At 41.2% G+C, this 27,646-nt stretch overlaps 1 protein-coding gene across 2 annotated transcripts in view; it reads right to left on the reverse strand.

Moving 5' to 3' along the window:
- Positions 1-27,646, reverse strand: part of taf2.L (TATA-box binding protein associated factor 2 L homeolog) — a 74,367-nt gene that overhangs the window by 9,457 nt on the left and 37,264 nt on the right. For both annotated transcript variants that reach the window (XM_018268229.2, XM_018268228.2), the window contains exons 14-22: positions 26,496-26,605; positions 25,512-25,577; positions 23,986-24,238; positions 22,051-22,191; positions 20,846-20,956; positions 15,669-15,862; positions 15,424-15,563; positions 12,098-12,167; positions 4,467-4,576 (exon numbers count right to left, since the gene is read on the reverse strand). In XM_018268229.2, coding sequence (XP_018123718.1) covers positions 4,467-4,576; positions 12,098-12,167; positions 15,424-15,563; positions 15,669-15,862; positions 20,846-20,956; positions 22,051-22,191; positions 23,986-24,238; positions 25,512-25,577; positions 26,496-26,605 — 1,195 coding nt within the window. The remainder of the gene's footprint in view (positions 1-4,466; positions 4,577-12,097; positions 12,168-15,423; positions 15,564-15,668; positions 15,863-20,845; positions 20,957-22,050; positions 22,192-23,985; positions 24,239-25,511; positions 25,578-26,495; positions 26,606-27,646) is intronic.

Here is a 27,646-nt window from a genome sequence, read left to right on the forward strand (position 1 = left end):
ATCGGCAATACACACAGAGATATTATCGGCAGCCAAAAGAAATTTTCTAACTTGTCCGATCGACTGAGCGACCGATCGGCATCGCATGACAGATGGGACACTCCACACAAGACCCGAAAATCGTACGAATTGAGGATTTGTACGATCAGATCTGTGCATCTATGGCCAGCTTTAGCAGTATGTTTGAGATCATTATCTTGTTGCAGGATGAAGTGCTGTCTAATGAGTTTGGAGGCATTTAGTGGAACTTGAGCAGATAAAATATTTCTAAACAACTCAGAACTCATTGTGCAACTGCCATCAGCAGTTACATCATCAATGGAGATAAGTGTGCCAGTACATGCCCAAGCTAGAACACTCCCAGCACCATGAATGTAACAGATGATCTGGTATGCTTTGGATATTGGGCAGTTCCTTTGTGTCGCCACACTTTCCTCTTGACAACACTCTGATACAGGTTGATCTTGGTCTTGCCTGTCCATTGCATCTTTTTTCAGAACTGTGGATAGTAGTCTCTGACAAAGACACTGAAGAGTGTTTCGGATCTGTTGGATGAGCGAGGATTTTTCTTTACCATAGTGAGGATTCTTCTGTCATCAGTAGTGAAGGTCTTACTTGGCCTATCAATCCCTGCGATTACAGAGCTCACCAGTAGATTCTTTCTTCTTAATGATATTCCAGTTGATTTTGTCTCTAATGGTTTTATCCTTGTTTTTCAGCCTCATAATAAAATAGCTTCCTTGACTTACGTTGGCACAAATTTCTCCTCATATTGAACAATGGCAACTACAGTACAGACTCCAAATGGTAGAAGAAAGGTTAGGTATCTTATCTCCTGCACTAATGAAGCAATGCAACACACCTGAGTAATGACAAACACCTGTGAAGCCAATTGTCCCAAACATTATGATGACCTGAAATGAAGGGGCTATGTTTAAATAGTGTTTAAAAAACACAGGGGTAATAATAATCAAAGAAAACCATGTCTTTGTGCCAAACATATAGAGGTCATTGAATGGTCAATGTAAGCGTTAGGTTGCTTTGGTGGGCTCATCTGGCCACTGAACTTTCTCCCAGAAGGCTTTTTGTCTTTTTTAGGTGTGTTTTGGTGAACTGCGTTTCGGCTTTTGTATGTTTCTCTTTTTTGTTTTCCCTTCATAGATTCCCCTTTCATTGAGCTGGCGATGAGACAAAGGTGTGAGAAAAAGATGTTGTACCTTGTGTTTGTAGGTCAACTTGAATCTGACTGTTGATCAAGGTTCTTTCACCACAATCTGAACAGTCTGGGGAAATTGTCTGCAGTGCCATGGACCCCAAACTTAAGGCTAAGGCCACACTAGGCGATAGCGCCGCGATTTGACTCGCGGCGACTTTTCGCTGCGACTTTTAAGCCGCAATCGCTGGGGAAACTTTTGCGCTGGCGTCTATGGGGAATCGCGAAAAATCGCCAGCGTAAAAACACACGCGGCGATCTTTTTTCTATTTTCGCTCGAAATCGCCTAGCGAGGCAATTTCGAGCGACAGTAGAGAAAAGATCGCCGCGTGTGTTTTTACGCTGGCGATTTTTCGCGATTCCCCATAGACGCCAGCGCAAAAGTTTCCCCAGCGATTGCGGCTTAAAAGTCGCGGCGAAAAGTCGCCGCGAGTCAAATCGCGGCGCTATCGCCTAGTGTGGCCTTAGCCTAACATCACAAACAGTGGATACCAGAGTATTAGAGTCTCTGGAGATTGGACATGCTTTCTTGCTTGGTTTATTCATAAGGAATTCCATTAAAATAGTACTGGAGGTGCAGCAACAACTACTGGCCCAAAATAATGCACCCCTGATATTACTCAGCTGGAAGAACTTCACTAGCGGTGGGGTTAAATACTACCTTCGGACTGTTAAGAATAGAAAAACCCAAAAATCTGAGTTTGAAAATCAAAATGGGAAGTGCATATTCATGAGTTAAGGTGGCCATACACGGATAGATCCGCTCGTTTGGCGATGTCGCCAAACGAGCGGATCTCCCTCCGATATGCCCACCTTGAGGTGGGCAATATCGGGCTGATCCGATCGTGGGCCCTAGGGCCCAACGATCGGATCCTAGCGTTCGCCAAACGGGCGGTCGGATCGCGGGACTGCATCAACGAACAGATGCGGCCGCGATCCGACGGGATTTTTAACCCCATCCGATCGAGATCTGGCCGACTTTCGGCCAGATCTCGATCGGGGAAGCCCGTCGGGGGCCCCCATACACGGGCCAATAAGCTGCCGACACGGTCTGTCGGCAGCTTTTATCGGCCCGTGTATGGCCACCTTAAGTCATTGGCTCCTTGGAACAAAATGAAACCTGGCTCTTAGTGTAGCAATATGCTTGCCATGTGGAATCTAAATGCATGCAAGCCTCATATTTAAACAGCTTAAATCTATTTCACACTTTCTAATGGAAATTTGAGTCAAAAGAATATAACCCCCAAATGGAACCCAAAAGGGATAACACAAGTGCAGTGTGTGTGGCATCCGGTAAGATTTATTAACTGTGGCTTCATGCAGATTACCACGGCTCTTTTCTCAGAGTATTAGGAAACAATGTCGTAATGGATTCATATTTCGTCTTATTTTATTTGCACATTCAGCGGCTTTGTGTGACTCACTAACGAAGGTATCACATATCCCAAATTGAAGGCAGGTGCAAGGAGCTGTGTTGTTTGCTTTTTGCAGCAGGAAACCTCAAAAAGTGCCAATAAAGGTGTCTCAATCGATATAATGAGGAAATGGGTTTAACTTAGGGATGCACCGAATCCAGGATTCGGTTCGAGATTCGGCCTCTTTCAGCAGGATTCGGCTGAATCCTTCTACGCAGCCGAACCGAATCTGAATTTGCATATGCAAATTAGGGGAGGGAAATTGCATGACTTTTTATCACAAAACAAGGAAGTAAAAAAAGTTTTTCCCTTCCTACCCCTAATTTGCATATGCAAATTCGGGTTCGGATTCGGGGGTTCGGCCGAATCCAAAATAGTGGATTCTGTGCATCCCTAGTTTCACTAAAATACATTCAAAGAGAACATTTCTCATTCACATTGTGCCTAGCGAGTCTATGGAAAATTGCGCTGCTGATTTCTGACTTCTACTAGATAGCTGCCCCATTAGAGACATTTAGGTTTTAGTGGGTTAAAAATCACAAGAAGCTCACAGTTACAAACTCTTAAATGCTCTCCAATGCAGATCTCCCAAACCTTGACATCGCTATCTCATGATATCAGCAATCCAAAACTATGCAAGAAGAATGATCGATTTGAGTGGGGACTTGTCAGTCAGTAGGTCTCCAGCAAGAATACCTTCAAACCACCAATAAAAAGCAGTGCTCGGAAAAGATATATTATTTATATCACAGAGATCCTTGAATAAAGAATCCATCAGAGATGGCACCATTCCTTTACTACTCAGCTGCTGCATGCATATGTCATTTGAATTTTATACTGTTCAATATGACACAATGGAATTGATACATCTAAAGCTCAGCTCTCCAACAATGTTTACCTGTGAGCCACACTCAAATGTAAAAGGCATTGGGGGAGTCACAAATGCATGAAAAAATTCCTTGGGGGTGCCACACAAGGATTCTGATTGGTTATTGGGCAGCCCAATGCAGAAGGCTTTGTTTGGAGAAAATCCTGTATATTCTGCCTCCAAGTCAGATATTTATTTTAACTGGTGAGCAACATGATGCTCGGGGTCAATGGTTGCCGATATAAGGTGTATCATGGTCTGGCAATGGTAATGCTGTATGCTAGAAGGTATAGAGGTAAGCTGGCCATAGATTAAAAGATCTTTTCGTTATTAGAGCAAGCGTATTATCTTGAAATGATTGTTTAAGTGTACGAATTGAAATTGTACATTTAAACGATTGTTTCAAGATAATACCCTTGGTGAACCATCAACTAAAAAGACCATTTCAAGTGATGTTGTCTAGTTCAGGGGTCCCCAACCGACGGGCCGCGGACAGTCTTCAACTGGGCCGCCAAATTGAATGCTGGCACTCCAGAATTGGACGCCGAACACCTCCCCCGGTCCAAAAAAGTTTGAGGACCCCTGGTCTAGTTGAAGCCAGGAAAACTGAGGGTAGCTGCCTTCTTGGCCCTGCAAAATACCGGTAGATAAATTTCGCAGTGACCGATGAAAATGTTTTAACCTGCTCGATCAACATCGACAGAATCATTAGATGCGCGATCGTTTGATTCACACTAACCTCACGATAATTTGACGGATTGGTTGGACTGCACTATAATCGGTCGTTCACCACAGAAAAATCTTTGCGTCTATGGGGACCTTAAGTTTGAGCCTGTTTTGTCCTACACATAGAAAGCTCCCTGTGTGGCTTTATGCACTCAAGGAATTCATGAGACTTGTGAAGTGTCATACAGTGAAATCAGGGCACTTAGTGAAGAAGACCATGAAAAACAGTGGTGCAAGCAGGTACCTGAATTCATAAGCTTCCAAAGCTGATCAACTAGAGCTTCATTGCACAGAGGAGACTCAGTGTTTTTGGTGAAGGGGGGATTCTTTGCGAGCATGTAGAAAATCTTGTGCCTAGAAAAAAAAATAAAAAAACACGGAATGATGGAAGATTATGGCACTCCGGCAGTTGACAGGACATTTATTTTTCGATAGAGAATTATTATAGCTGTAAAACTGAATTGGAAACAAAAGGTCAGGACAACGTATTGCCAAAGAACAAGCCACAATAAACATCCTTGGAAGAGCAGCTGCAAGATAAACAGACGCACATAATGATAAGGAAGAGCTAAATAAGCCTTGGTACAAACACATTACAATTACTCATTCTCTTCTATACAGAAATTCATCTTTAGAGTATTGCTTAACTGACCACTAAGCAGAAGATGCGGCCAGAAAATGGCCTGATATCTGCAAAACAATCTCGCTGTGTTCCACCATTCTTGTTTTGAACGTGTAAGTCAAAGCTGTATAGGTGAGGGACAAGCGAGGGAGGCACATGGGTATAACTTTCATCCCTAGGAGTCATTCACATGTACAAATTAAGTGGGTAGTTCACCGTAAACTTCACTGTAGCATCATGTAAACAGTAATATTGTGAAACAATTTGAAACTGGTCTTCATTTTTAATTTTTTGAATGATTTAGCTTTTTGTTCAGCAGCTATAAGATTGCTCGAGTCTAATTTACCCTAGCAACCAGGCAGTGGCTTGAATGAGAGACGAGTCTAATTTACCCTAGCAACCAGGCAGTGGCTTGAATGAGAGACGAGTCTAATTTACCCTAGCAACCAGGCAGTGGCTTGAATGAGAGACGAGTCTAATTTGCCCTAGCAACCAGGCAGTGGCTTGAATGAGAGACGAGTCTAATTTACCCTTGTAACCAGACAGTGGATTGATTGAGAGACGAGTCTAATTTACCCTTGTAACCAGGCAGTGGCTTGATTGAGAGACAAGTCTAATTTACCCTAGCAACCAGGCAGTGGCTTGAATGAGAGACAAGTCTAATTTACCCTAGCAACCAGGCAGTGGCTTGAATGAGAGACTGGAATATGAGCTGCAGGTCGATTAAATCAAAAGATAATTAATTAAGAAAGTAGCAATAACAATAAAATTTTATCCTTAGAGAGCAATCGTTTTTTGGGTATCAGCGACACCCCCCCCCCATTTGAGAGCTCGAAAGAGGCAGAAGAGGAAGTCAAATAATTGAAAAACTATACAAAACAGAAAGTGAAAACCAACTGAAAAGTTGCTAATAGGACATTTTATAACATATATAAGTTAACCTAAATGTGAACTGCTTCTTTAAAGGAACAGTTCAGTATAAAAATAAAAACCGAGTAAATAGATGGGCTGCGCTAAATAAAAAAAGTTTCTAACATAGTTAGTAAAAGGGGATTGTTCACCATTGAGTTAACTTTTAGTATGATGTAGAGAGTGATATTCTGAGACAATTTGCAATTGGATTTCATGTATATTATTTGTGGTTTTTGAGTTATTTAGCTTTTTATTCAGCAGCTCTGAATAATTCAGCAATCTGGTTGCTAGGGTCCAAATTATCATAGCAACCATGCATTGGAGATTGGAATATGAATAGGAGAGGCCTGAATAGAAAGACGAGTAATGAAAATTAGCAATAACAATACATTTGTAGCCTTACAGAGCATTTGTTTTTAGATGGGGTCAGTAAAACCTATTTGAAAGCTGGAAAGAGTCAGAAGAAGAAGGCATATAATCAAAAACATATAAATAATGAAGACCAATTGAAAAGTTACTTAGAATTGTCTATTGTTCTATAACATACTAAAAGTTAATTTAAAGGTGAACTATCCCTTTAAAGAGTTAGAGCTGCAAAGCAGGAAGTAGTGTTCTGACTATTATGTTATACATCCAGTCACACCAGCCTTTAAACTTTACATTTCTGACTAACGTACGTTACATTTTTTATTTTGCACAACCTATTTTTTTTAAAAGTTTTTATTTGACATTTTCAGCAAAACAAAAAGAGAAAAAAATACATACATTAACCCCCTTATAAAACACAATGAGGGGAATGTGTTATTGGAACAGTGTGAAACCTGTTAAAAAGGAACAATATAAAGGAAAAAATAGCATAACATATCCTATTCATTTGGTACAGTGAAATAAAAAAAAGGCTGTCTTGTTTTTCATCATTTCTAAGGTGTGCTTCACGTGTTCCGCTAGGCTATTCACAGAGCTGCTGTATTTTGCAAGTCTAGCCAAGGTCCCCAGATTGCCGTGAATTTGGGCAACCACTAGCCGTGTATACTGCTTTCTGCAGTGGGAGTATTTAATTTATGGATTTTTTCCAGTGGGTCACTGTGGGTGGCCTGGTGGCTTTTTTTGCATAATATAGCATTTATAGAAAGAACAGCCTCTGATATGACTTGAGCGTTAGGGGGTCTGTAACCCCCATCAGGCACAGTTCGGGGGATCTTATGTAGGAGAGGCCAAAGTTGGATTGTATAAATTCTAGTATGTTTTTCCAGTATTGCTGGATATGTAAACACCTCCAGAAATCAGTGCACCTACTTCCAGCCCACATTTGTAGCAGGTTTCTGGCATACCTGGATACATTTTTGCTAGCCTTTGGGAGGCTAGCTATGTTCTATGGATAAACTTAATTTGTATAAGCCTATCTGTCTCAGAGATTGTGAGTTCCAGGATCTGGTCTAAAATTACCTCCTCATCTATCCCAGGGATCTCAACGGCCCATCTTAGGCATAGTTCTTCTAGGTGGGATAGTGAGAGCTTGCCCAAGATGAAATATAGCAGAGTGATTGCTTTTTGTAGAGAGGGTCGTCTGAGATGTCGTTCTAGCAAACTCTGGGTGATATCTAGTGGCCTGCCGGTGAACTCGGCCTGGAAGGAGTGCCATAGCTGGATATATCTAAATAGCATATGGGGTGGGAGTTGGTAGGCTTCCTTCAACTGCCGGGTTTAAATTGGCCACTATCTACCACTTGACCCAGGTACTTTACTCCTAGAGAAGCCCATTTGCCTGCCTGTGGGAGCTTTTACAGGTGGGGGAGTTTTTTGTTTGCTCATAGGGGTGTGCCTGGGGACCAGGTGTGCAGTCTGGGATACAATTGTTTGAGGTCATTTCCAGATATTTTATTAATAAGGTAGTGGTGGGGGAAACGGATTGTTCTCCTCTGTATAGATGGTTAGCTAAGGCTTCTAGTGATGTGGCGCAGGTTGGCCTCCACCAGGAGTGGCTGGTTGTTGAGGTCCAGTGATAGCCACCAGTGCGCATACACCAAATGTGAAGCATGGCAATAGAGCATGAAGTTGGGAAGGGACAGTCCCCTTTTTGTTGTTGGGAGTTGCATAGTACTTAGACTTATGCAGGGTGTTTGTCCCTCACAGGTGAAGGCTAGAGTTATTTTATCTATTTGCTTGAACCATTTTTGGGGGATATATATCGGGGAATTGTGCAGCTTAAACAAAACCTTAGGTAGATATACCATTTTTGTTAGATCAATTCTCCCCACCAGCAAGAGAGGCAAGCTCGCCCAGGTAATTCTTTTCTTTCGGTAGTCTTGTACCACTGGGTCCAGATTATTTGCCACGCATCTAACTAGGTTCTTCTGGACCCTGATGCCTAGGTATTTGAAAGAGCCGACCCATTGCAATGGTAGGGTGATCAAAGAGGGCGTGAGGATGATCTCGTCTATAGGGAGTATGATGGACTTCTACCAGTTGACCCTTAAGCCTGAGTGGTCCCCATATGTGTTGACTACCTGGAGCAGTTTTTGTAAGGATACCTCTGGGTTAGCCAGGTAGGCAAGCATATCATCTGCGTACAGGGATACCCTCTGCTCTAGTTTTCCTATATTAAGACCTATAATATCTGGATCTTAAAGATCAGGATGGCTAGGGGCTCTATTGCCATGGCAACGAGCAGCGGGTACAGGGGGCACCTCTGCCTCGTCCCTCTTTGCACAACTTATTTACCCAGTTTTTATTTTTACACTAAACTGCTCCTTTAAGGAGGATGCAGAACAAAGGGCAAGTCTGCGTCCCCTGACCTTGCTCTCTGCACGAGAGTTTGAATCCAGTGTTGGTGCAGAGTTTAGCAATCCCCAGGGTGCATGTGTTAGTGAACGTTAAAGGGGCACCCCTTGTTTCTCTAATATTTGTACATTTTGGTCACAGCAATAACATTATGATCTTTGAATACAACAGGACATATACACCTGTATATGCATTCAAGAGACTGAATCAATACAAACTAAACTAGTAAACCCACAAGGAAACATGTTAAAGGGATTCTGTCATGATTTTATCGTGTAGTTTTTATTTTTAAATTACACTGCAAATAATTCACTCTACAATATTAAATTTCATTCCTGAACTAGTAAGTGTATTTTTTTAGTTGTAATATTGGTGTGTAGGGGCATCTCAGACCATTTTGCCTGGTCATGTGCTTTCAGAAAGAGCCAGCACTTTAGGATGGAACTGCTTTCTGGCAGGCTGTTGTTTCTCCTACTCAATGTAACTGAATGTGTCGCAGTGTGACCTGGATTATACTACTGAGTGCTGTTCTTAGATCTACCAGGCAGCTGTTATCTTCTGTTAGGGAGCTGTTATCTGATTACTTTCCCATTGTTCTGTTAGGCTGCTGGGATGAATTTGTAGTACATTAGAAGAGAGTGACTGAAGTTTATCAGAGCAAGTCACATGACTGGGGGCATCTGGGAAATTGACAATATGTCTAGCCCCATTTCAGATTTCAAAACTGAATATAAAAAAATCAGTTTGCTCTTTTGAGAAATGGCTTTCAGTGCAGAATTCTGCTGGAGCAACATTATTTTCCATGACAGTATTCCTTTAAATAGAAAGTACTAGATCACTGGCACACCAAGGTAAACGCATACTCCTTTTTCATATTGAGATACTACTGGCAGTGCTTCCCGGCACATGGTTTTGTATTACTGGAAGGGGTGGTGTGGTTTTTATGGTCAAAACTGTAAAATCCGACTAGGGAATAATCCAAACTTGATTCGAGTTTTTTAAGAAACTCAAATTCGATTGTCGAGATTTATCATACTCTGGCCCTTTAGGAATTAGAATTTGACTATTTGTGCCTCTCAGGCTGCCAATCACAATTCTCCTATTCCTGTGTCATGTATGGGTGATCAGTTACACCCCATAGCAACTTGTATAATATAGAAATCATTTACACTTTGTTAAATATAGAAAAAGACTAGCATAGATTCCATTTAAAGTCATAAACCCCGTTCTCTTTGCAAGCGAGGGGACTGGCTATATCATAGACATGGCTTGTAGTCTCCAGCCACAATAAGCACAGGAAAGCAACGTGAGTAACAACACGGATTCTGTACTATGGAGACCAATTACCAAAGTTATAAGAAGAGGCTTTCCTCTTTAATCCAAGCAATATGGGGCCGGCACAGCATTTTCCACACTTTTATAGAGTATAAAGTGCAGCCCCCCTGCTTTGTGTAATAGCGTGTCCAGTTTGCAGACAAACATACGCTCCCCCTAGTGGGAAACTGCAGCAGTGAGTTTGTGTCTGAGCTACAGCTCAGGGTTCCTAAATCAAATGTGGATCCCATACTGCAGTCACATACAAGCAGAACATCTAATCCTTTGCACATTACTAGTAGGCAAAAGGGGGCTAATCAGGAAAGGCAAAAAGTCCCCCAGTAAATACCATGTAGCTGTATAGCATTGAAGGATAAGTAAACCTTAAAAATTAGTAAATGTAAAATTGAAGATTTCCAAGATATTAAAGGGATACTGTCATGGGAAAAAAAAAATTTACAAAATGAATCAGTTAATAGTGCTGCTCCAGCAGAATTCTGCACTGAAATCCATTTCTCAAAAGAGCAAACAGATTTGTTTATATTCAATTTTGAAATCTGACATGGGGCTAGACATTTTGTCAATTTCCCAGCTGCCCCAAGTCATGTGACTTGTGCTCTGATAAACTTCAATCACACTTTAATGCTGTACTGCAAGTTGGAGTGATATCACCCCCTCCCCCCCCCAGCAGAAAAACTAAAGAACAAGGGGAAGATAACCAGATAACAGCTCCCTAACACAAGATAACAGCTGCCTGATAGATCTAAGAACAACACTCAATAGTAAAAACCCATGTCCCACTGAGACACATTCAGTTACATTGAGAAGGAAAAACAGCAGCCTGCCAGAAAGCATTTCTCTCCTAAAGTGCAGGCACAAGTCACATGACTGGGGGCAGCTGGGAAATTGACAAAATGTCTAGCCCCATGTCAGATTTCAAAATTAAATATAAAAAAATCTTTTTGCTCTTTTGAGAAATGGATTTCAGTGCAGAATTCTGCTGGAGCAGTCAAGGAAGTTGTCAGGAGAAAGAAAGAGGCCCATGGGGGGGGGGGGAAATTGTCGATTTCCCAGCTGCCCCAAGTCATGTGACTTGTGCTCTGATAAACTTCAATCACTCTTTACTGCTGTACTGCAAGTTGGAGTGATATCACCCCCTCCCTTTTCCACCCCAGCAGCCAAACAAAAGAACAATGGGAAGGTAACCAGATAGCAGCTCCCTAACACAAGATAACAGCTGCCTGGTAGATCTAAGAACAACACTCAATAGTAAAAACCCAGTAAAAACCCATGAGACACATGCAGTTACATTGAGAAGGAAAAACAGCAGCCTGCCAGAAAGCATTTCTCTCCTAAAGTGCAGGCACAAGTCACATGACCAGGGGCAGCTGGGAAATTGACAAAATGTCTAGCCCCATGTCAGATTTCTAAACTGAAATCTCACTAGGGTAATTTGGACCCTAGCAACCAGCTGAAATTACAAAGTAAATAAAAAGCTAAATAAGTCAAAAGCCACAAATAATAAGTTAATTTAAAGGTGAACAACACCTTTAAAGTATGAAGATCCAAATTACGGAAATTACCCCAGGTCCCAAGCATTTTGGATAACAGATCCCATATCTGTATTGGAAAGTTGCTTAGAGTTATATTTTCTTTCTGCTTGGTCAACCCTAACCCTTATACAACAAAGGAACACAAAGCAAGGTGCATCTATAGCAGGGATCCCCAACCTTTTGAGCCCGTGAGCAACATTCAGAAGAAAAATGAGTTGGGGAGCAACACAAGCTTGAAAAATGTTCTTGGGGTGCCAAATAAGTGCTGTGATTTGCCATTTGGTAGCCCCTATGAGGATTTTCAATCTATATTGAGGCTCTGTTTGGCAGTACATCTGGTTATTATACAGCCAAGACTTGCCTTCAAGCCTGGAATTCAAAAATAATCACCTGCTTTGAAGCCACTGGGAGCAACATCCAAGGGGTTGGAGAGCAACGTGTTGCTCACGAGCTACTGGTTGGGGATCCCTGATCTATAGCATGTAATGCAGAGAACAACATTCGGCCATGAGATAAATGATAAATTATTATATTCAAAAGATGCTCTTTATTAACAGTTCCTAAATAAGAACCAGGCTGAGTGTGCATAAGTACAGTCTAGGTATCAAGCCTGACGGCTTCATGTGGAATCTACCACCAAACTGGGACTCTCATATACAAGTGCACAAACCAGCATTGCTTTACACTACTTACCGAATATACGGGACAGGATCGTTCTGTGCCATGGTTAGCAGCCACTGCAGGTCCTCGCAGCTTCTGTCAACTAACAAAACAATTGAGATTAACAGGCTTTTATCCCCATATTCCTACTGAAATGGTGCTGCTCCAGACTAAAGCTGGCCATAGACGCACAGATCCTATCGTACGAATCAAAAGATTCGTAGGATTTTCGGATCGTGTGTGGAGAGTGCAGACATCTTTCGTCCGGCGGAGATCGATCGTTTGGTCAATCGGACAGGTTTAATTTTGACCCGAACGATCCCGCCGGAGCCCATTGCACATCGTAATCGGATCGTTCGGCCGTACAGCCGAATGTTCAGATTACCCCCGATATAGCCATGCTCGTTAATGGCATATCGGGGAAAGATCCGCTCGTTTGACTATGTCGCCAAACGAGCGGATATTTGCGTCTATGGCCACTTTTAGGCTTAGATTTGCATATCTGTGACAACAAACAAGCTGTCCATGGGCAATTCCCTTAAAGGAGAAATTTATCCCCTCAAACAATGTAGGTCTCTATAAAAAGATATTGCATAAAACAGTAAAGCCCTGCTTCATTTAAACAAACTATTTTCATAATAATATACTTTTCAAGTTTTAGGTTAATCATAAATAGAAAATTGACATTTTAAAAAAATAAGGGCCGACCCCTGGGATCGTAAGATTCACGGTGAACACAAACATACCAAACAAATAATACGATAAGGTCGCATGAGCCAATTAACAGACAGAGTTGTTATAGTTAGAGCTGTAGTATTTCTGGTCAGGTGATCTCTGAGGCAGCACACAGACCATCACAAAATGGTGGTTCAAGGCGCGAGATGTAAAAGGTCAATATTTACTTAAATATATATACTAGTTTGGTAAGATTCTTTAATATGCCACTTAATTTGATATAAACTATCTGTTGCTCAAGTATTCATTTTCATTTTGGGGGTATAGTTTTCCTTTATAGGACATGTAAAGCCTACATTTCCTACCATGTATATAAGTTGGGCATATCTTCCCCGCCCAAGCCACATCATTTGTACTGCATACACCCCCTCCATTTGCCAGTGCCATCACATTTTCCTAAAACAAATAGCAGCTTTCACCCGGCGGCCATTTTCCATCTGACATATTATCAGTAATGCAGAATGCGGGTTTACACAGGCACAACATACAGTACTTTGATAAAAAAAAAGGGGGGTTGAGCTCAGGAGAGGTGTTTAGGAGAAAAAAATAGGATCAGACAACTAGAGTTTCTATGGGAACCAGCAATGCTATCTCTTCATTGGCTGTTAGACTGGAGGGTGTGTTTAGTAATCTGAGCTGAGAAGAACTGATCATGCTCATTAGCCAACAGCCCAAGTAAATTCCTGAGCGAGGGGACCGAGTGGGTTAGAGGAGTAGAAGGATTTCTAAGTGATTAAGGGGATGCTGCAGCCTTACTGTTAACCTTTTAACAACCACAGTGGCAGGTTTCTAAAGATTTAAAAGAAGATGTTCACTGATTATATTTTTGTATGGGGGGTTTACATGTTCTTTAACAACCAGAAATGCCGTGGCATACAGTACAAAGCTTTTGGAGCACATTGGATTCTGCCATACACCAGGGAAGGTGCAGTGGGTCAACTAAACCCATGGCATTAGGGATACAATGATGCACAATGATGACCTTTTATTTTATGTTACCATTTAGAGTGAAGTGAACTTGGATCCAGAACTAGTCCATTATCACCCTCTATAAAAATATATATATTAATATATATAATATCTCTGCACAACTGGCCGGCGCTAACAATTCTTTCATCCTACCCCACGCAGTTGGGGGGTCTATTCCCTATGCAGGTGATCTCTCCAATCAGAAAGATTCTTGCACAGAGATCATCTCCCAACCAGCACTGTGAAAGGAACAGTTCAGTATAAAAATAAAAACTGGGTAAATAGATAGGCTGTGCAAAATAGAAAATGTTTCCAATATAGTTAGTTAGCCAAAAATGTAATGTATAAAGGCTGGAGTGACTGGATGTGTAACATAATAGCCAGAACACTACTTCCTGCTTTGCAGCTCTCTAACTCTGAGTTAGTCAGTGACTGTAAGGGGGGCCACATAGGACATAACTGTTCCGTGAGTTTGTAATTGATCCTCCGCATTCAGCTCAGATTCAAAAGCAACAGATATGACCCATGTGGCCCCCACTCAAGTCTCTGATTGGTTACTGCCTGGTAACCAATCAGTGGAAAACAAGAGAGCTGCAAAGCAGGAAGTAGTGTTATGGCTATTATGTTACACATCCAGTCACTCCAGCCTTTATACGTTCCATTTTTGGCTAACTAACAATATTAGAAACATTTTTTATTTTGCACAGCCTATTTATTTACATAGTTTTTATTTTTACACTGAACTGTTCCTTTAAGGGATGGAGAGTTGTGCTTGAGCCCAGCACTGGGTTTGGACGGGTGATGCAGAACCCCACACACAATACCACTAAGGTACATTGATGAACTCATTAATTGAAGTATAATAAGCTTTTTAAATTGTATCTAATTGCAAATACCATAACCTTGACAATTACTGACATGGTATCAGCACAGGGTGGCCCAAAGCAGCTGTCAGAGAGTTTGCTGGGATTAGGGGCGCAGCTTCATCTCTCCAGAGCCTAAATGCTATTGACTGACAGCAGAGGGGAGGGGGCATTTGTCGTTACTGACTTAAAGGAGAACGAACGGTTAAAACTAAGTAAGCTTTATCAGAAAGGTCTATAAAAAATACCAGTAAACCCTCAAAGTAATGCTGCTCTGAGTCCTCTGTCAAAAGAAACACCACATTTCTTTCCTTCTATTGTGTACTCATGGGCTTCTGTATCAGACTTCCTGTTTTCATCTTAAACCTCCAGGGCTAGGGCTTGAGCATGCTCAGTTTGCTCCTCCCCCCCTTCTCTGCTGTAATCTGAGCCCAGAGCTATGAGTGAGCATGGAGAGACTCAGGCAGGAAGTGATGTCACACTAAGCTAATATGGCAGCTGCTATCCTAAACAAACAGAGAGAGTAGCTTTTTTTTATGGTAAAGCATTCTTCAGAATAAATACAGAATTTTAGCTTGCACTATTGTGGCTGATCTAGTGACAATAAACTGCCTTTGTAGCTTTTCTTCTACTTTAAGAAGCTGTAAATTATCCTCTGGGCCGCCAGGAGCTCTACAGTGCAAGTCACAGAGCTTTTAAACAAGTACAGTTAGTATCACTAATACTGATAAAATATAGAGACGAATACCAGCGCTGAAGGATTCGAATACATTCATCAGTTATTATTTTTACCTTTTGTATAATCGACAACTGCTTCCAGTGCGGCCACTCGGACGTCCACAAAGTGCCCGTTCTCTGCATAGGACTTAAATAGCGTTGGATCGCTGGGAACATGGCCGTTCTTTTGTAGAATACGGATGGCTCTCAGGCAACTATAAAAGAGGAAAAGTGAAATGAATGTTAGGTTATTAAGCAATATTGTGTGAATAACCTCTGCCTTGTGTTGTGCCTGGACTGAGCAGAAAGAGAAAGCTCACCTCACTGTTATAATATGCCTGTAACTGGGCAGGAGCTTCTCCATATTTAGAAAACGAGTAATTTCCTCAAGGATCAGGCGGACATCTGCGTTCAGATTATCCAGAGTGCGGGATTCGTTGTTAACACTCACTGCGGGTGTTACAGAGTTGGACATCGCATCGATCAGCTCTGCTCTGTAGTAGTTATCCGAAAACTGAAAAAATTGGACATTTGATCTGGAATAAAAATAGGCCACTTTCTATTCCTTTACAAAGCAGACAATTTGTGAGGCACTACTTTATGTTAAAGGAATAGTTCAGTGTGAAAATAAAAACTGAGTAAATAGATAGGCTGTGCAAAATAAAAAATGTTTCTAATATAGTTAGTTAGCCAAAAATGTAATGAATAAAGGCTGGAGTGAACAGATGTCTAATAAAACAACCAGAATCCAACTTCCTGCTTTTCAGCTCAATAACTCTGAGTTAGTCAGCGACTTGAAGGGGGGCCACATGGGACATAACTGTTCAGTGAGTTTGTAATTGATCCTCAGCATTCAGCTCAGATTCAAAAGCAACAGATATGACCCATGTGGCCCCCCCTCAAGTCTCTGATTGGTTACTGCCTGGTAACCAGGGTAACCAGTCTGTGTAAACCAAGAGAGCTGAAAAGCAGGTTCTGACTGACTTGTTATACATCAAATCACTCCAGCCTTTACACATTGCATTTTTGGCTAACTAACTATATTAGAAACATTTTTTATTTTGCACAGGCTATTTAGCCAGTTTTTATTTTTTACACTGAACAATTCCTTTAAGCAGCCAGAGCACTGTGATCCGAGATCTAGTGATGTGCGGGCCGACCCGATACCCGTGGTTTGGGGAGGGTTCGGGTCAACCTCGCAGTGCTCCTCACGGGTGGCGGCATCCGACTTCCGGGTTCATAGTGTCGCGTCTGCCCGCCCCTTTTGTAACGTCATCGGCGGCGCGGGTCTATAAAGGGACCCCAGGAAGCGGATGTGGGCTGGTGCGGGTAATAGCAGGGCAGGTTAGGTTGGGTCACTACCGAGATCCTATTTGAAATCCATGGCTTGTAACGGAACAGGATTATGGGGCTTAAAGTGGTGGTTCACCCTTAAATTTACTTTTAGTTTGTTATAGAATGGCTAATTCTAAGCAACTTTTCGATTGGTCTTCATAATTTATTTTTTATAGCTTTTTAAATTAATTATTATTATTTTTATTATTATTATTTGCATATGCAAATTAGGGGCGGGGAGGGAAATCGCATGACTTTTGGTCACAAAACAAGGATGTAAAAAAATGTACCCTTCCCACCCCTAATTTGCATATGCAAATTGGGATTGGGTTCGGTATACAGCCGAATCTTTTGTGAACGATTCGGGGGTACGGCTGAATCAAAAATAGTGGATTCGATGCATCCCTAATTATTATATTATTTTCTGACTCTTTCTAGCTTTCAAATCTCAGCTAAAAAAACAAATGCTCTGTAAGGCTACAAATGTATTGTTATTGCTACTTTTTACTACTCATCTTTTTATTCAGGCCTGGAGAGCTGCTGAATAAAAAACGCAAAAAAAACGCAAAACCAACAAATAATAAAAATTGTCTTAGAAGATCACTCTCTACATCATAATAAAAGTTAACTCACAGGTGAACAACCCCTTTCAGGGACCAAGATCAGAAAGCTTAGCAGGAGCAAAGGACAAACCTCTGCAAATTATATTTAGATATATAAAACTTGAAAGTCCCATCTCCTATAGTTTAAATGCCATTCTCTAAGGTAGGGAAAAAGTTATAGTTAAAGGGAAACACAGAGACCCCTCTTAAAGGAATTATTCAGTATAAAAATAAAAACTGGGCAAACAGATAGGATGTAGTTAGTTAGCCAAAAATCTCATGTATAAAGGCTGGAGTGACTGGATGTCTAACATAATTAGGGATGCACTGAATCCATTATTTTGGATTCGGTCGAACCCTTGAATCCCTCGTGAAAGATTCGGCTGAATACCGAACCGGATGCTAATTTGCATATGCAAATTAGGGGTGGGAAGGGGAAACCAATTTTAATTTCCTTGTTTTTATGACAAAAAGTCACTCAATTTCCCTCACCGCCCCTAATTTGCATATGCAAATTAGGATTCGGTTGGCTGGGCAGAAGGATTCAGCAGAATCCGAATCTTGCTGAAAAAGGCAGAATCCTGGCCAAATCCAGAACCGAATACTAGATTTGGTACATCCCTAAACATAATAGTTAGAATACTACTTCCTGCTTTTCAGCTCTCTTGGTTTCCATTGATTGGTTACCAGACAGTAACCAATCAGTGACTTGAGGGGGGCCACATAGGTCATAACTGTTGCTTTTGAATCTGAGCCGAATCCTACTGCCCGACAGAAACAAATGCTAATTTGCATATGCAAGTTAGGGGCAGGGAGGGAAATCACATGACTTTTTGTTAGAAAACAAGGAAGTAAAAAATGTTTTCCCCTTCCCACCCCTAGTTTGCATATGCAAATTAGAATTCGGATTCGGTATAATCCTTTACAAAGGATTCGGGGGTTCCCTACTTTATACATTCAATTTTTGGCTAACTATATCAGAAACATTTTTTTATTTTGCACAGTCTATTTATTTACCCAGTTTTTATTTTTTGCACAGAACTGTTCCTTTAAACAGCTTAGGGGCCATTTTTGGGTCAAGGTCCATGAGTTAAGTATCCACCGTATGCTGAAAGGAGCAATAGGCGTCAGAAATACATATAAACAATGCAGAGTAATGCTAAAAGCCAAATCTTGGCGTTACCTATACAACTGCCATGTCCAATTGCCGCGTTTATTGTACTGAAATAAACTGGGCTAGCATTATAAAAAGCCCATGCTACACTCATTAAAATCATTTCCTGGCGTTGGATCACGTTAACAAAAGGAGCCAAATGTCCTTCCAGAGAAGATGATTCACTAAGCGGGAACGAGATCAGATACGGAGAGGAGCTTATAATGTTTACCAGATCTGACAGAATGTTGTTTTCTATCTACATATTCATCTTGGAAGGGCCCCGCAGGCTGGGTATAAAGGGAACCTTTCTTGCAGCTTCATTTTATGTTGTGCTGATGTAATGGAAGAAACAGGCAGGCCAGCAACTCTCTCAGGGCACATATCCCTAATGTTACTGGCGGAAAGCTTAACAAATGTTGTGCTTGTAACTGCGGTTTTGATGTTTAACACTGTGACATAATACAGAAGTGAGGCATAAAGGACTTAACGAAGAACTTTATACACTGCTAAGCTGGCGGCATATGGATTTAATAAATCTCAAGTCAAAGCCTAAAGGATGAGCTTCATATATACAGATCTGTATACTGCATTAGCTTAAACGGCAAGCTCACATTACAATCAACGCCAAGGGGCAGATTATTTACAGGTTCGATTGTTAAAGGGATCCTGTCATCGGAAAACATGTTTTTTTTCAAAACGCATCAGTTAATAGTGCTACTCCAGCAGAATTCTGCACTGAAATCCATTTCTCAAAAAAGCAAACAGATTTTTTTATATTCAATTTTGAAATCGGACATTTTGTCAATTTCCCTGCTGCCCCTGGTCATGTGATTTGTGCCTACACTTTAGGAGAGAAATGCTTTCTGGCAGGCTGCTGTTTTTCCTTCTCAATGTAACTGAATGTGTCTCAGTGGGACATGGGTTTTTACTATTGAGTGTTGTTCTTAGATCTACCAGGCAGCTGTTATCTTGTGTTAGGGAGCTGCTATCTGGTTACCTTCCCATTGTTCTTTTGTTTGGCTGCTGGGGGGGAAAGGGAGGGGGTGATATCACTCCAATTTGCAGTACAGCAGTAAAGAGTGATTGAAGTTTATCCGAGTCACATGACTTGGGGCAGCTGGGAAATTGAGAATATGTCTAGCCCCATGTCAGATTTCAAAATTGAATATAAAAAAATCTGTTTGCTCTTTTGAGAAATGGATTTCAGGGCAGAATTCTGCTGGAGCAGCACTATTAACTGATCCATTTTGAAACAATTTTTTTTTCCCATGACAGTATCCCTTTAAATTTGAAGTTGGATTTGAAGTTGAATTTTCGAGTTGGATTTTTGGTCAAAACTCGCAAAAATTCGGGAATAATCCAAACTCGAATTTGAGATTAATCATACCTCGATGAGGGAAACACCACGAATTCGATAGTATGCCACCTAAAACGTAGAAGTCAATGGCAGAGGTCCAGTGACCCATTTAAAGATGTTAATAGCCTTCCTGAGATTCAAGGTTTTTTCAAATTTGTTCGAGTTTTAAACCAGTTTTTTCTTAAACAAGATACTATTTGAGTTTCGAGTTCATTCAAATTAAATAAAAAAAACTGGCAGAGGTCCAGTAACATTTAAAGATATTAATAGCCTTAATGAGAATCGAGGTTTTTTTTTGGACAAAAACTCAATTTGAGTTCAGTTGAATTTGTTCGAATTGTAGATGTTTGAGTTTTTTCACATTTAAGTTAATTTTTAGTATGTTATAGAATGGTCAATTCTAAGCAACTTTTCAATTGGCTTTCATTATTTATAGTTTTTGAATTATTTGCCTTCTTCTTCTGATTCCCTCCAACTTTCAAATAGAGGGTCACTGACCCCATCTAAAAACAAATACTCTGTAAGGCTACAAATTTATAATTATTGTTACGGTTTATTACTCACCTTTCTATTCAGGCCTCTCCTATTCATATTCCAGTCTCTTATTCAAATCAATGCAAAGTTGCTAGGGGTAATTTGAACCCTAGCAACCAGATTGCTGAATTTGCAAACTGGAGTGCCGCTGAATAAAAAGCTAAATAACTCAAAAACCACAAATAATAAAAGATGAAAACCAATTGCAAATTGTCTCAGAATACTGTTCTCTACGTTGTACTAAAAGTTTACTCAAAGGTGAACCACCCCTTTCAATAAGATGCTATTCGAGTTTCGAGTTCATTCGATGTAAAAAAGCCTCTATAACTTGACCCTTGTTAAATCTGACCCTACGTATGATGGTAAATAGGCAATGACATTCTAATTTGGGTGGACTGCAGGGAAATCTGCGCAACCAGAACTGCACTTGTGGTTGTAAACGACCCCTATAAACTCATTATTTAATTATAAGGCAGCTATGAACATATACATACATAACATATACAAACATACCTTATTTTTCCTGTTGTCATTGTACTTGATAAGGTCTAAAATAAAGAAAAGGACTTCCTTGGGACATAAATTATGGACGTCTCTCAACAAGGCCATGGCAACTGGCATAGTCTGCAAGGAATAAGGTGGAAGAATCAGAATCAAGTTATTAAATGATTACATGAAAATAATATAGACACTAATTAAAATGAAAGGTGGAATATGTTAGAGATATGGAATCTGTTATCCAAAATTACACTTCAACTGACCCCAGTTAGCTGGGGGTTAGCATGTTGCATGTCTCGCGCAGGGCCGCCATTAGAAACCGCGTACAACAAAGTTTTCGTGGCCCCGCCCACCAAGCCCCACCCAGATCCCGCCCACTCCACACAACAGTTACAGACCACACAGACATCAGCGCTAAAAAAGGTAACCCCCCCACACACACAAGCTATTGATGGTCAGGGCCCCCTTATAAGTTAAAAAAAACTGTGGTGCCAGGTCCCCCCTTTAAAGTATTTTTAAAACTGGTGACCAGGGCCCCACTATCAGTTAAAAAAAACATTGGCGCCAGGGCCGATCTTACAAGTTAAAAAAAAATTGGGGCCCCAAAGAATATTTTTTAAAAAAAACATTGGTGACAGGGGGGCCTATAGAATATTAAAACAATATATTGGTGGCCAGGGAATTAAAAAATATAAAAAAAACACAAATTGTTGTGCAGTAGAATTGAACTCATGGCTTCAGGACTTCAACTTCGCCTGTTTTCGTGACTTCAGGCCTTTTCGCCGCTTTAGGACTTCAATATCGGCTGTTTTCGGGACTTCGGGTCTTTTTGCAGATTCGGGACTTTGGGTCTCTTCACTGCTTCAGGACTTTGGCTGTTCGGCACATCCGCATTTCGGGACTTTGGAAATGGCGGCAGGGCTTCGGCACCGTCAACGGGGGCCCAGCTCTTTTGAATGGGCAGCACTTCCGGGCCCCCCTTCAGGCCCGGGCCACTTGTACCCCCTGCCCCCCCCCCCCCGATGGTGGACCTGGTCTCCAATATATACTGTATTTTAATGCATAAAGTCAGATGTGACTCAACAAAGCCAAAGGGAAAAGACTAGACAAGGAATGCTTTGCAATATAACCTGGTTACCCCGTGTGACCCACCCCATAGAAAGTCCATTCACAGAACTGCAAAATGCAGCTGCAGGGAACAAAGAAATAACCGATTTTACCTTCTGTAGAAAGTAACTTTGGAAGTTCATGAAGTTATTCGTCTTCACGATGTTGGGGCAACTCTTACAACAGAACATACGGGTAAAGAGGGACTTCATCGCTGGTGGCCCAGTCCAGGTACTGACCATTGAATTAGCAATCTATATAGGACACAGAAAAAATGAACAATAGGTATACACCTGGTTGTAGCATGCTGCAGGAAGGATATCAACAATACTATAATAACTAAACGATTAACATCATTGCATAACATTGACAAACATTTCCATTGCTGGTTGTATTCAAGCAATTTTATCTATCTTAAGCATATACAGGTATGGGACCAGTTATCCAGAATGCTCCGGATCTGGGGTTTTCCAGATAACTATGTTTCTGTAATTTGGATTGCTGTACGTTAAGTCTACTGTAAACCTTAAATAAACCCAATAGGCTGGTTTTGCTTCCAATAGGCTGGTTTTGCTCCTGGCAGAGGGACATCGCACCTCAGGTCAGCTTTGTTGAAACCGTGCCCTATTTAGGGATATTATCAATTTGCACTGATCTGTTTTGTCTCTACAGCATAAAATTGCATTAAAGGATAAGTAAACCTCAAAAATAAGTGAATATAAAATCGATGAGGGGGCTATTCTAATCACTTTTGCAATGTACATTCATTATTTATTTATCTTTAATTCCAAGATATTAAAGGTTTCATGGACTGTTAATTTGAATGAATTTTGTTACAACAACGCCACCTGCTGGTAATTTTCTGACCAGTCTGACCACCAAGTAGTCAAGGAAGTTGTCAGGAGAAAGAAAGAGGCTGCTCTGATGTTCTTCTGGTTAGGGAAAAAAATTAGAAACCTTTCTCAAATCTTTCCTAACCAGAACATCAGACAAGCCTTGGAATTAAAAATAAATAATGACTGTACATTACAAAAGTGCTTAGACTATCACCCTCATCAATTTTACATTCACTTATTTTTAAGGTTTACTAATGCTTTAGGGCAGAGACACACGCTCAGATTCGGCCAGATTAGTCGCCCAACGACAAATCTCTTCTTCAGGGTGATTAATCTCCTCTAACTGCCTCCCGCCGGCTAGAATGTAAATCGCCGGCGGGATGGCAATCGGTGCGCTTCGTTTCCAAAGTCGCCTCAACAGGAAACTTTGGGCGACTTTGGAAAACGAAGTGCTCCGAGTGGCATCCCGCTGGTGATTAAAGTTCTAGCCGACAGGAGGCAGTTCAGGGAGATTAGCTGTCCGAAGAAGAGGCGATTTATCACTGGGAGACTAAATCTCCCCGAATCTGAGCGTGTGTCTCTGCCCTTAAAGGGGACCTGTCACCCACACATAAAAAGCTGTATAATGAAAGTCCTTTGCAATTAAACATGAAACCCAAATTCTTTTTTTATTAAAACATCCATACCTGTTATAAAGGTGTTTAAATATATGAGCTGTCAATCATATATTGGCTGACCCGTCTCAAAGCATGAGGCATAGAGGTGGGGCAGTCAATTACTTTCCATTCAGCACTTCCTAGATATCACGGCACTCCTCTCTTTCCCCCTCCCTCCTCTCATTCCCCCTCCCTCCTCACGCTCTGTAATTGTGCAGGGCACTGAGCATGGGCATAATTCCCCCATTCCGGCGCATACACAAGACTTTGTGGTGATACACAACTTGCCTTAATGACAGTGCCCTCAAAATGGTGTCTGCCTGCTTCCTGTAAATGTGTAATTCTGACTGAATGAAACAAAATTCAAAAAACATTATATAGTGTTTATTATATTGCGTTTATTTTGATCAACTTCCCATCCTTAGCTTGCATATGCAAATAAGGATTCATATTGGTATTCGGCCAAATCTTTTTGCGAAGGATTCGGGGGTCCGGCAAGAGTTTAAAAGAAAGATTCTGACAACTAATATTTGAGTTTAAATGGAAAGGGTCTAACCTTGGCGAGGCAGAAGCATGCCATCATTCTCACACGATAGAAACACTGTTCCTGCTCAAGGATGTCCGTCAATGCTAAGCGTGATGCAGGAGTGGGAAAGGATTCGAGAGCAAGGATGGATTCTTCCTGGGCAACCACGTCTCTTTCATACCGTAGCTGATACTGCCACATGAAATCCGCTTGTTCGAACCCCACCTTCCTCAGCACGGACATGTCTGGGTCTATCCTTATCCACAGCAACGGGGAGTCGGCACTGCAGGAAACGACAACGATGCAATTCTAGTTGCTTTCAACTACAGCCAACTAAAGTATAACCATGCTGGCTATGACTCATTAAAGGAACAATAAGAAAGGAATCTTAATATAACGTACTGTTGCCATGCACTGGTAAAATTTGAAAATTTTAGAAACAGTACTGTAGTTTATATAAACAAGCTGCTGTGTAGCCATGGAGGCAGCCATTCAAGCACAGGATACACAGTAGATAACAGATAAGTACTACTATAGTTTATATAAACAAGCTGCTGTGTAGCCATGGGGGCAGCCATTCAAGCACAGGATACACAGTAGATAACAGATAAGTACTACTATAGTTTATATAAACAAGCTGCTGTGTAGCCATGGGGCAGCCATTCAAGCACAGGATACACAGTGGATAACAGATAAGTACTACTATAGTTTATATAAACAAGCTGCTGTGTAGCCATGGGGGCAGCCATGCATGCACAGGATGCACAGTAGATAACAGAAAAATCCCATTGTATACTACAGAGCTTATCTGTTACCTGCTGTGTATCCTGTGCCTTTTCCCCTTTTTCAGCTGTGAATGGCTGCCCCCATGACTACAGAGCAGCTTGTTTATATGAACTATAGTAGTACTTATCTGTTATCTCCTGTGTATCCTGTGCTTGAATGGCTGCCCCCATGGCTACACAGCAGCTTGTTTATATAAACTATAGTAGTACTTATCTGTTATCTGCTGTGTATTCTGAGCCTTTTCTCCTTTTTCAGTTGTGAATGGCTGCCCCCATGGCTATACAGCAGCTTGTTTCTATAAACTATAGTCGAGTTTCTGAAGAAAACACTCCCGTGGTACCAGTGCAGAGCGACTGTACAATATATTTTCATAATTTCAAAACACTAATTTTTTGGTGTTAATGTTCCTTTAAGTACTTTATTACTGATAACTAATCTGAGAGTGTACAGAGGAAAGTCTTGTGAGAAAATGAAATTAGTGAGCAAAAAAACTTCAGTCCCCATCTGATGTCAGTTCTAGGCACAGCAACATCACAAGACTTTCCTGTGCTCACTAACTTCATTTACAGCTGACTGTGAAGTGAACAGCATGTGGCGCTGTTGTTTCAGATTTATTATGTCAACAGTATAGAAACTGCTAATATCATGAAAACTAGGTAAAAAATAGTTTGGAAGACTTATGTTTCCATGAAAGCTTACTAGTCATTACGCCCTGCTTTTAATGAGGGAGTGGTATTAAGTTTATATCAGCACTTGTAGTTGAAACTCACTCCATTGCAGAAAGATCCATGTCAACTTCTTCTCCATTCATCAATGGGATTTTCTTCTTTTTGTTTCTGTAAACAATAAAGATGGAAGTGCAGCTGTGATTAGCCGGTACTGCAGAGACAAAGATCACGGGCAGTTTATAATTAGCAGATAAATTAGAAAGCCAACACTTTTGAAAGGCGGCGAGCTGTACTTATAGAAGATATTAAGCCTCAACCAAAGACATGGCTGACAATGAAAAAGGATGTTACATACAGAGTGTACAAGGCCACAAAGATCTAAACGTTCTCCAGATCCAAGCTTATTTGTTCGGTAAAAATGAATAGACCGCAACAATCTAAACGGTCTGAAGAGCTGAGCTTTTTATGAAAAGTTCTAATGTTCTTATATGTTCCCTAGTGATCCCCAACCAGTAGCTCGTGAGCAACATGTTGCTCTTCAACCCCTTGGATGTTGCTCCCAGTGGCCTCAAAGCAGGAGATTATTTTTTAATTCCAGACTTGGAGGCAAGTTTTGGTTGTATAAAAACCAGATGTACTGCCAAACAGAGTCTCAATGTAGGTTAACAATCCACAAAGGGGCTACCAAATGGACAATCACAGCACTTATTTGGCACCCCAAGAACATTTTTCATACTTGTGTTGCTCCCCGACTCCTTTTACTTTGGAATGTTGCTCACGGGTTCTAAAGGTTGGGGATCCATGGGTTGTGGTTAGCTCAAGGGTGTCTAAACATTATTAATGTGGGGGCCTACTCTTAGTAAATGTATCACATCATCGCCACTTGTGTTACCCTTCTGGACAATAGGAAGTTCCCAGAAGAATAATCAATGTAGTTATTTGAGGAGAATGCTGAACAGCTGTCATCTACTGGTCACCATCTCAATATCTACTAGCAGGTAACATCTACCTTTTAAGTTAGCTCTTGCACAAAGCATGACATGATATCCAATGAATAGTTTAGGGGTACATTGACATTAATGTTACCTTCTGCTTTTCGAGTGACAGGGTATGTCATGCTTCAGGCTGTTCTCTTCAATCTGCAGTGTGTGGTTGAAAGACCCATCCAGCTCCTGAACAGTGACTTTAATCGGGCCCTGAAGCGAGTAAAACACATACATCAGGTCATATACTCTTGGCTTTGGAATGGGGTGAGCAATGGCGGCCATTCCTCTTCCATTACGGTTAGGGATGCACCGAATCCATTATTTGGGATTCGGCCGAATCCTCCGTGAAACATTTGGCCGCATATCGAATTGAATCGTAATTTGCCTTGGCATTTTTTGCATTATTTTCATATGCAAATTAGGGGAGGGTAAGGAAAAAGTGGGGAAAAAAGATTTTACTTCCTTGTTTTGTGATGAAAAGTCATGTGATTTACCTTCCCGCCCCTAATTTGCGTATGCAAATTAGATTTGTTTCAGCCAGGCACAAGGATTCAGCCGAATCCTGCGTTCGGTGCATCCTTAATTACTGTTGTCTCTTTTAGTGACATTTACACCTTCTAGTCTAGCAGATTCCCAGGGGCCCAAAGTGCTGGGTGTTTGGAGGGGGCAGGTCAGTGGGAAGACTGCAAGGACAGGTTGAATGAGATTTGGGTCGATTTCTCATTTTTTGTTGTACATATTTCTGGAGGCTGAGCCTTAAAGGAGAAGGAAAGCTACCGAAGCAGTTTATTGCCAATAGATTAGCCACAATAGTGCAAGCTATAAGACTATATTTATTCTGCAGAATGCTTTACCATACCTGAGTAAACAGCTGTAGATGCTCTCTCTGTTTGTTTAGGATAGCAGCTGCCATAGTAGCTTGGTGTGACACCAATTCCTGCCCAAGTCTCTCCCTGCTCACTCATAGTGCTGAGCTCAGATTACAGCAGGGAGGGGAGGAGGAAAAGGGAGGGGTAGAGGAGCAAACTGAGCATGCTCAAGCCCTAGCCCTGGAGGTTTAAGCTGAAAACAGGAAGTCTGATACAGAAGCCCATGAGTACACAATAGAAGGAAAGAAATGCTGTTTTTTATGACAGAGGACTCAGAGCAGCATTACTTTGAGGGTTTACTGGTGTATTTATATAGACCTTTCTGATAAAGCTTACTTAGTTTTAGCCTTTCTTTCTCCAGTAAGATTTAGGTCTGTGTTTA

This window comes from Xenopus laevis, chromosome 6L (assembly GCF_017654675.1).
Source record: "Xenopus laevis strain J_2021 chromosome 6L, Xenopus_laevis_v10.1, whole genome shotgun sequence".
Lineage (NCBI taxonomy): Eukaryota > Metazoa > Chordata > Amphibia > Anura > Pipidae > Xenopus > Xenopus laevis.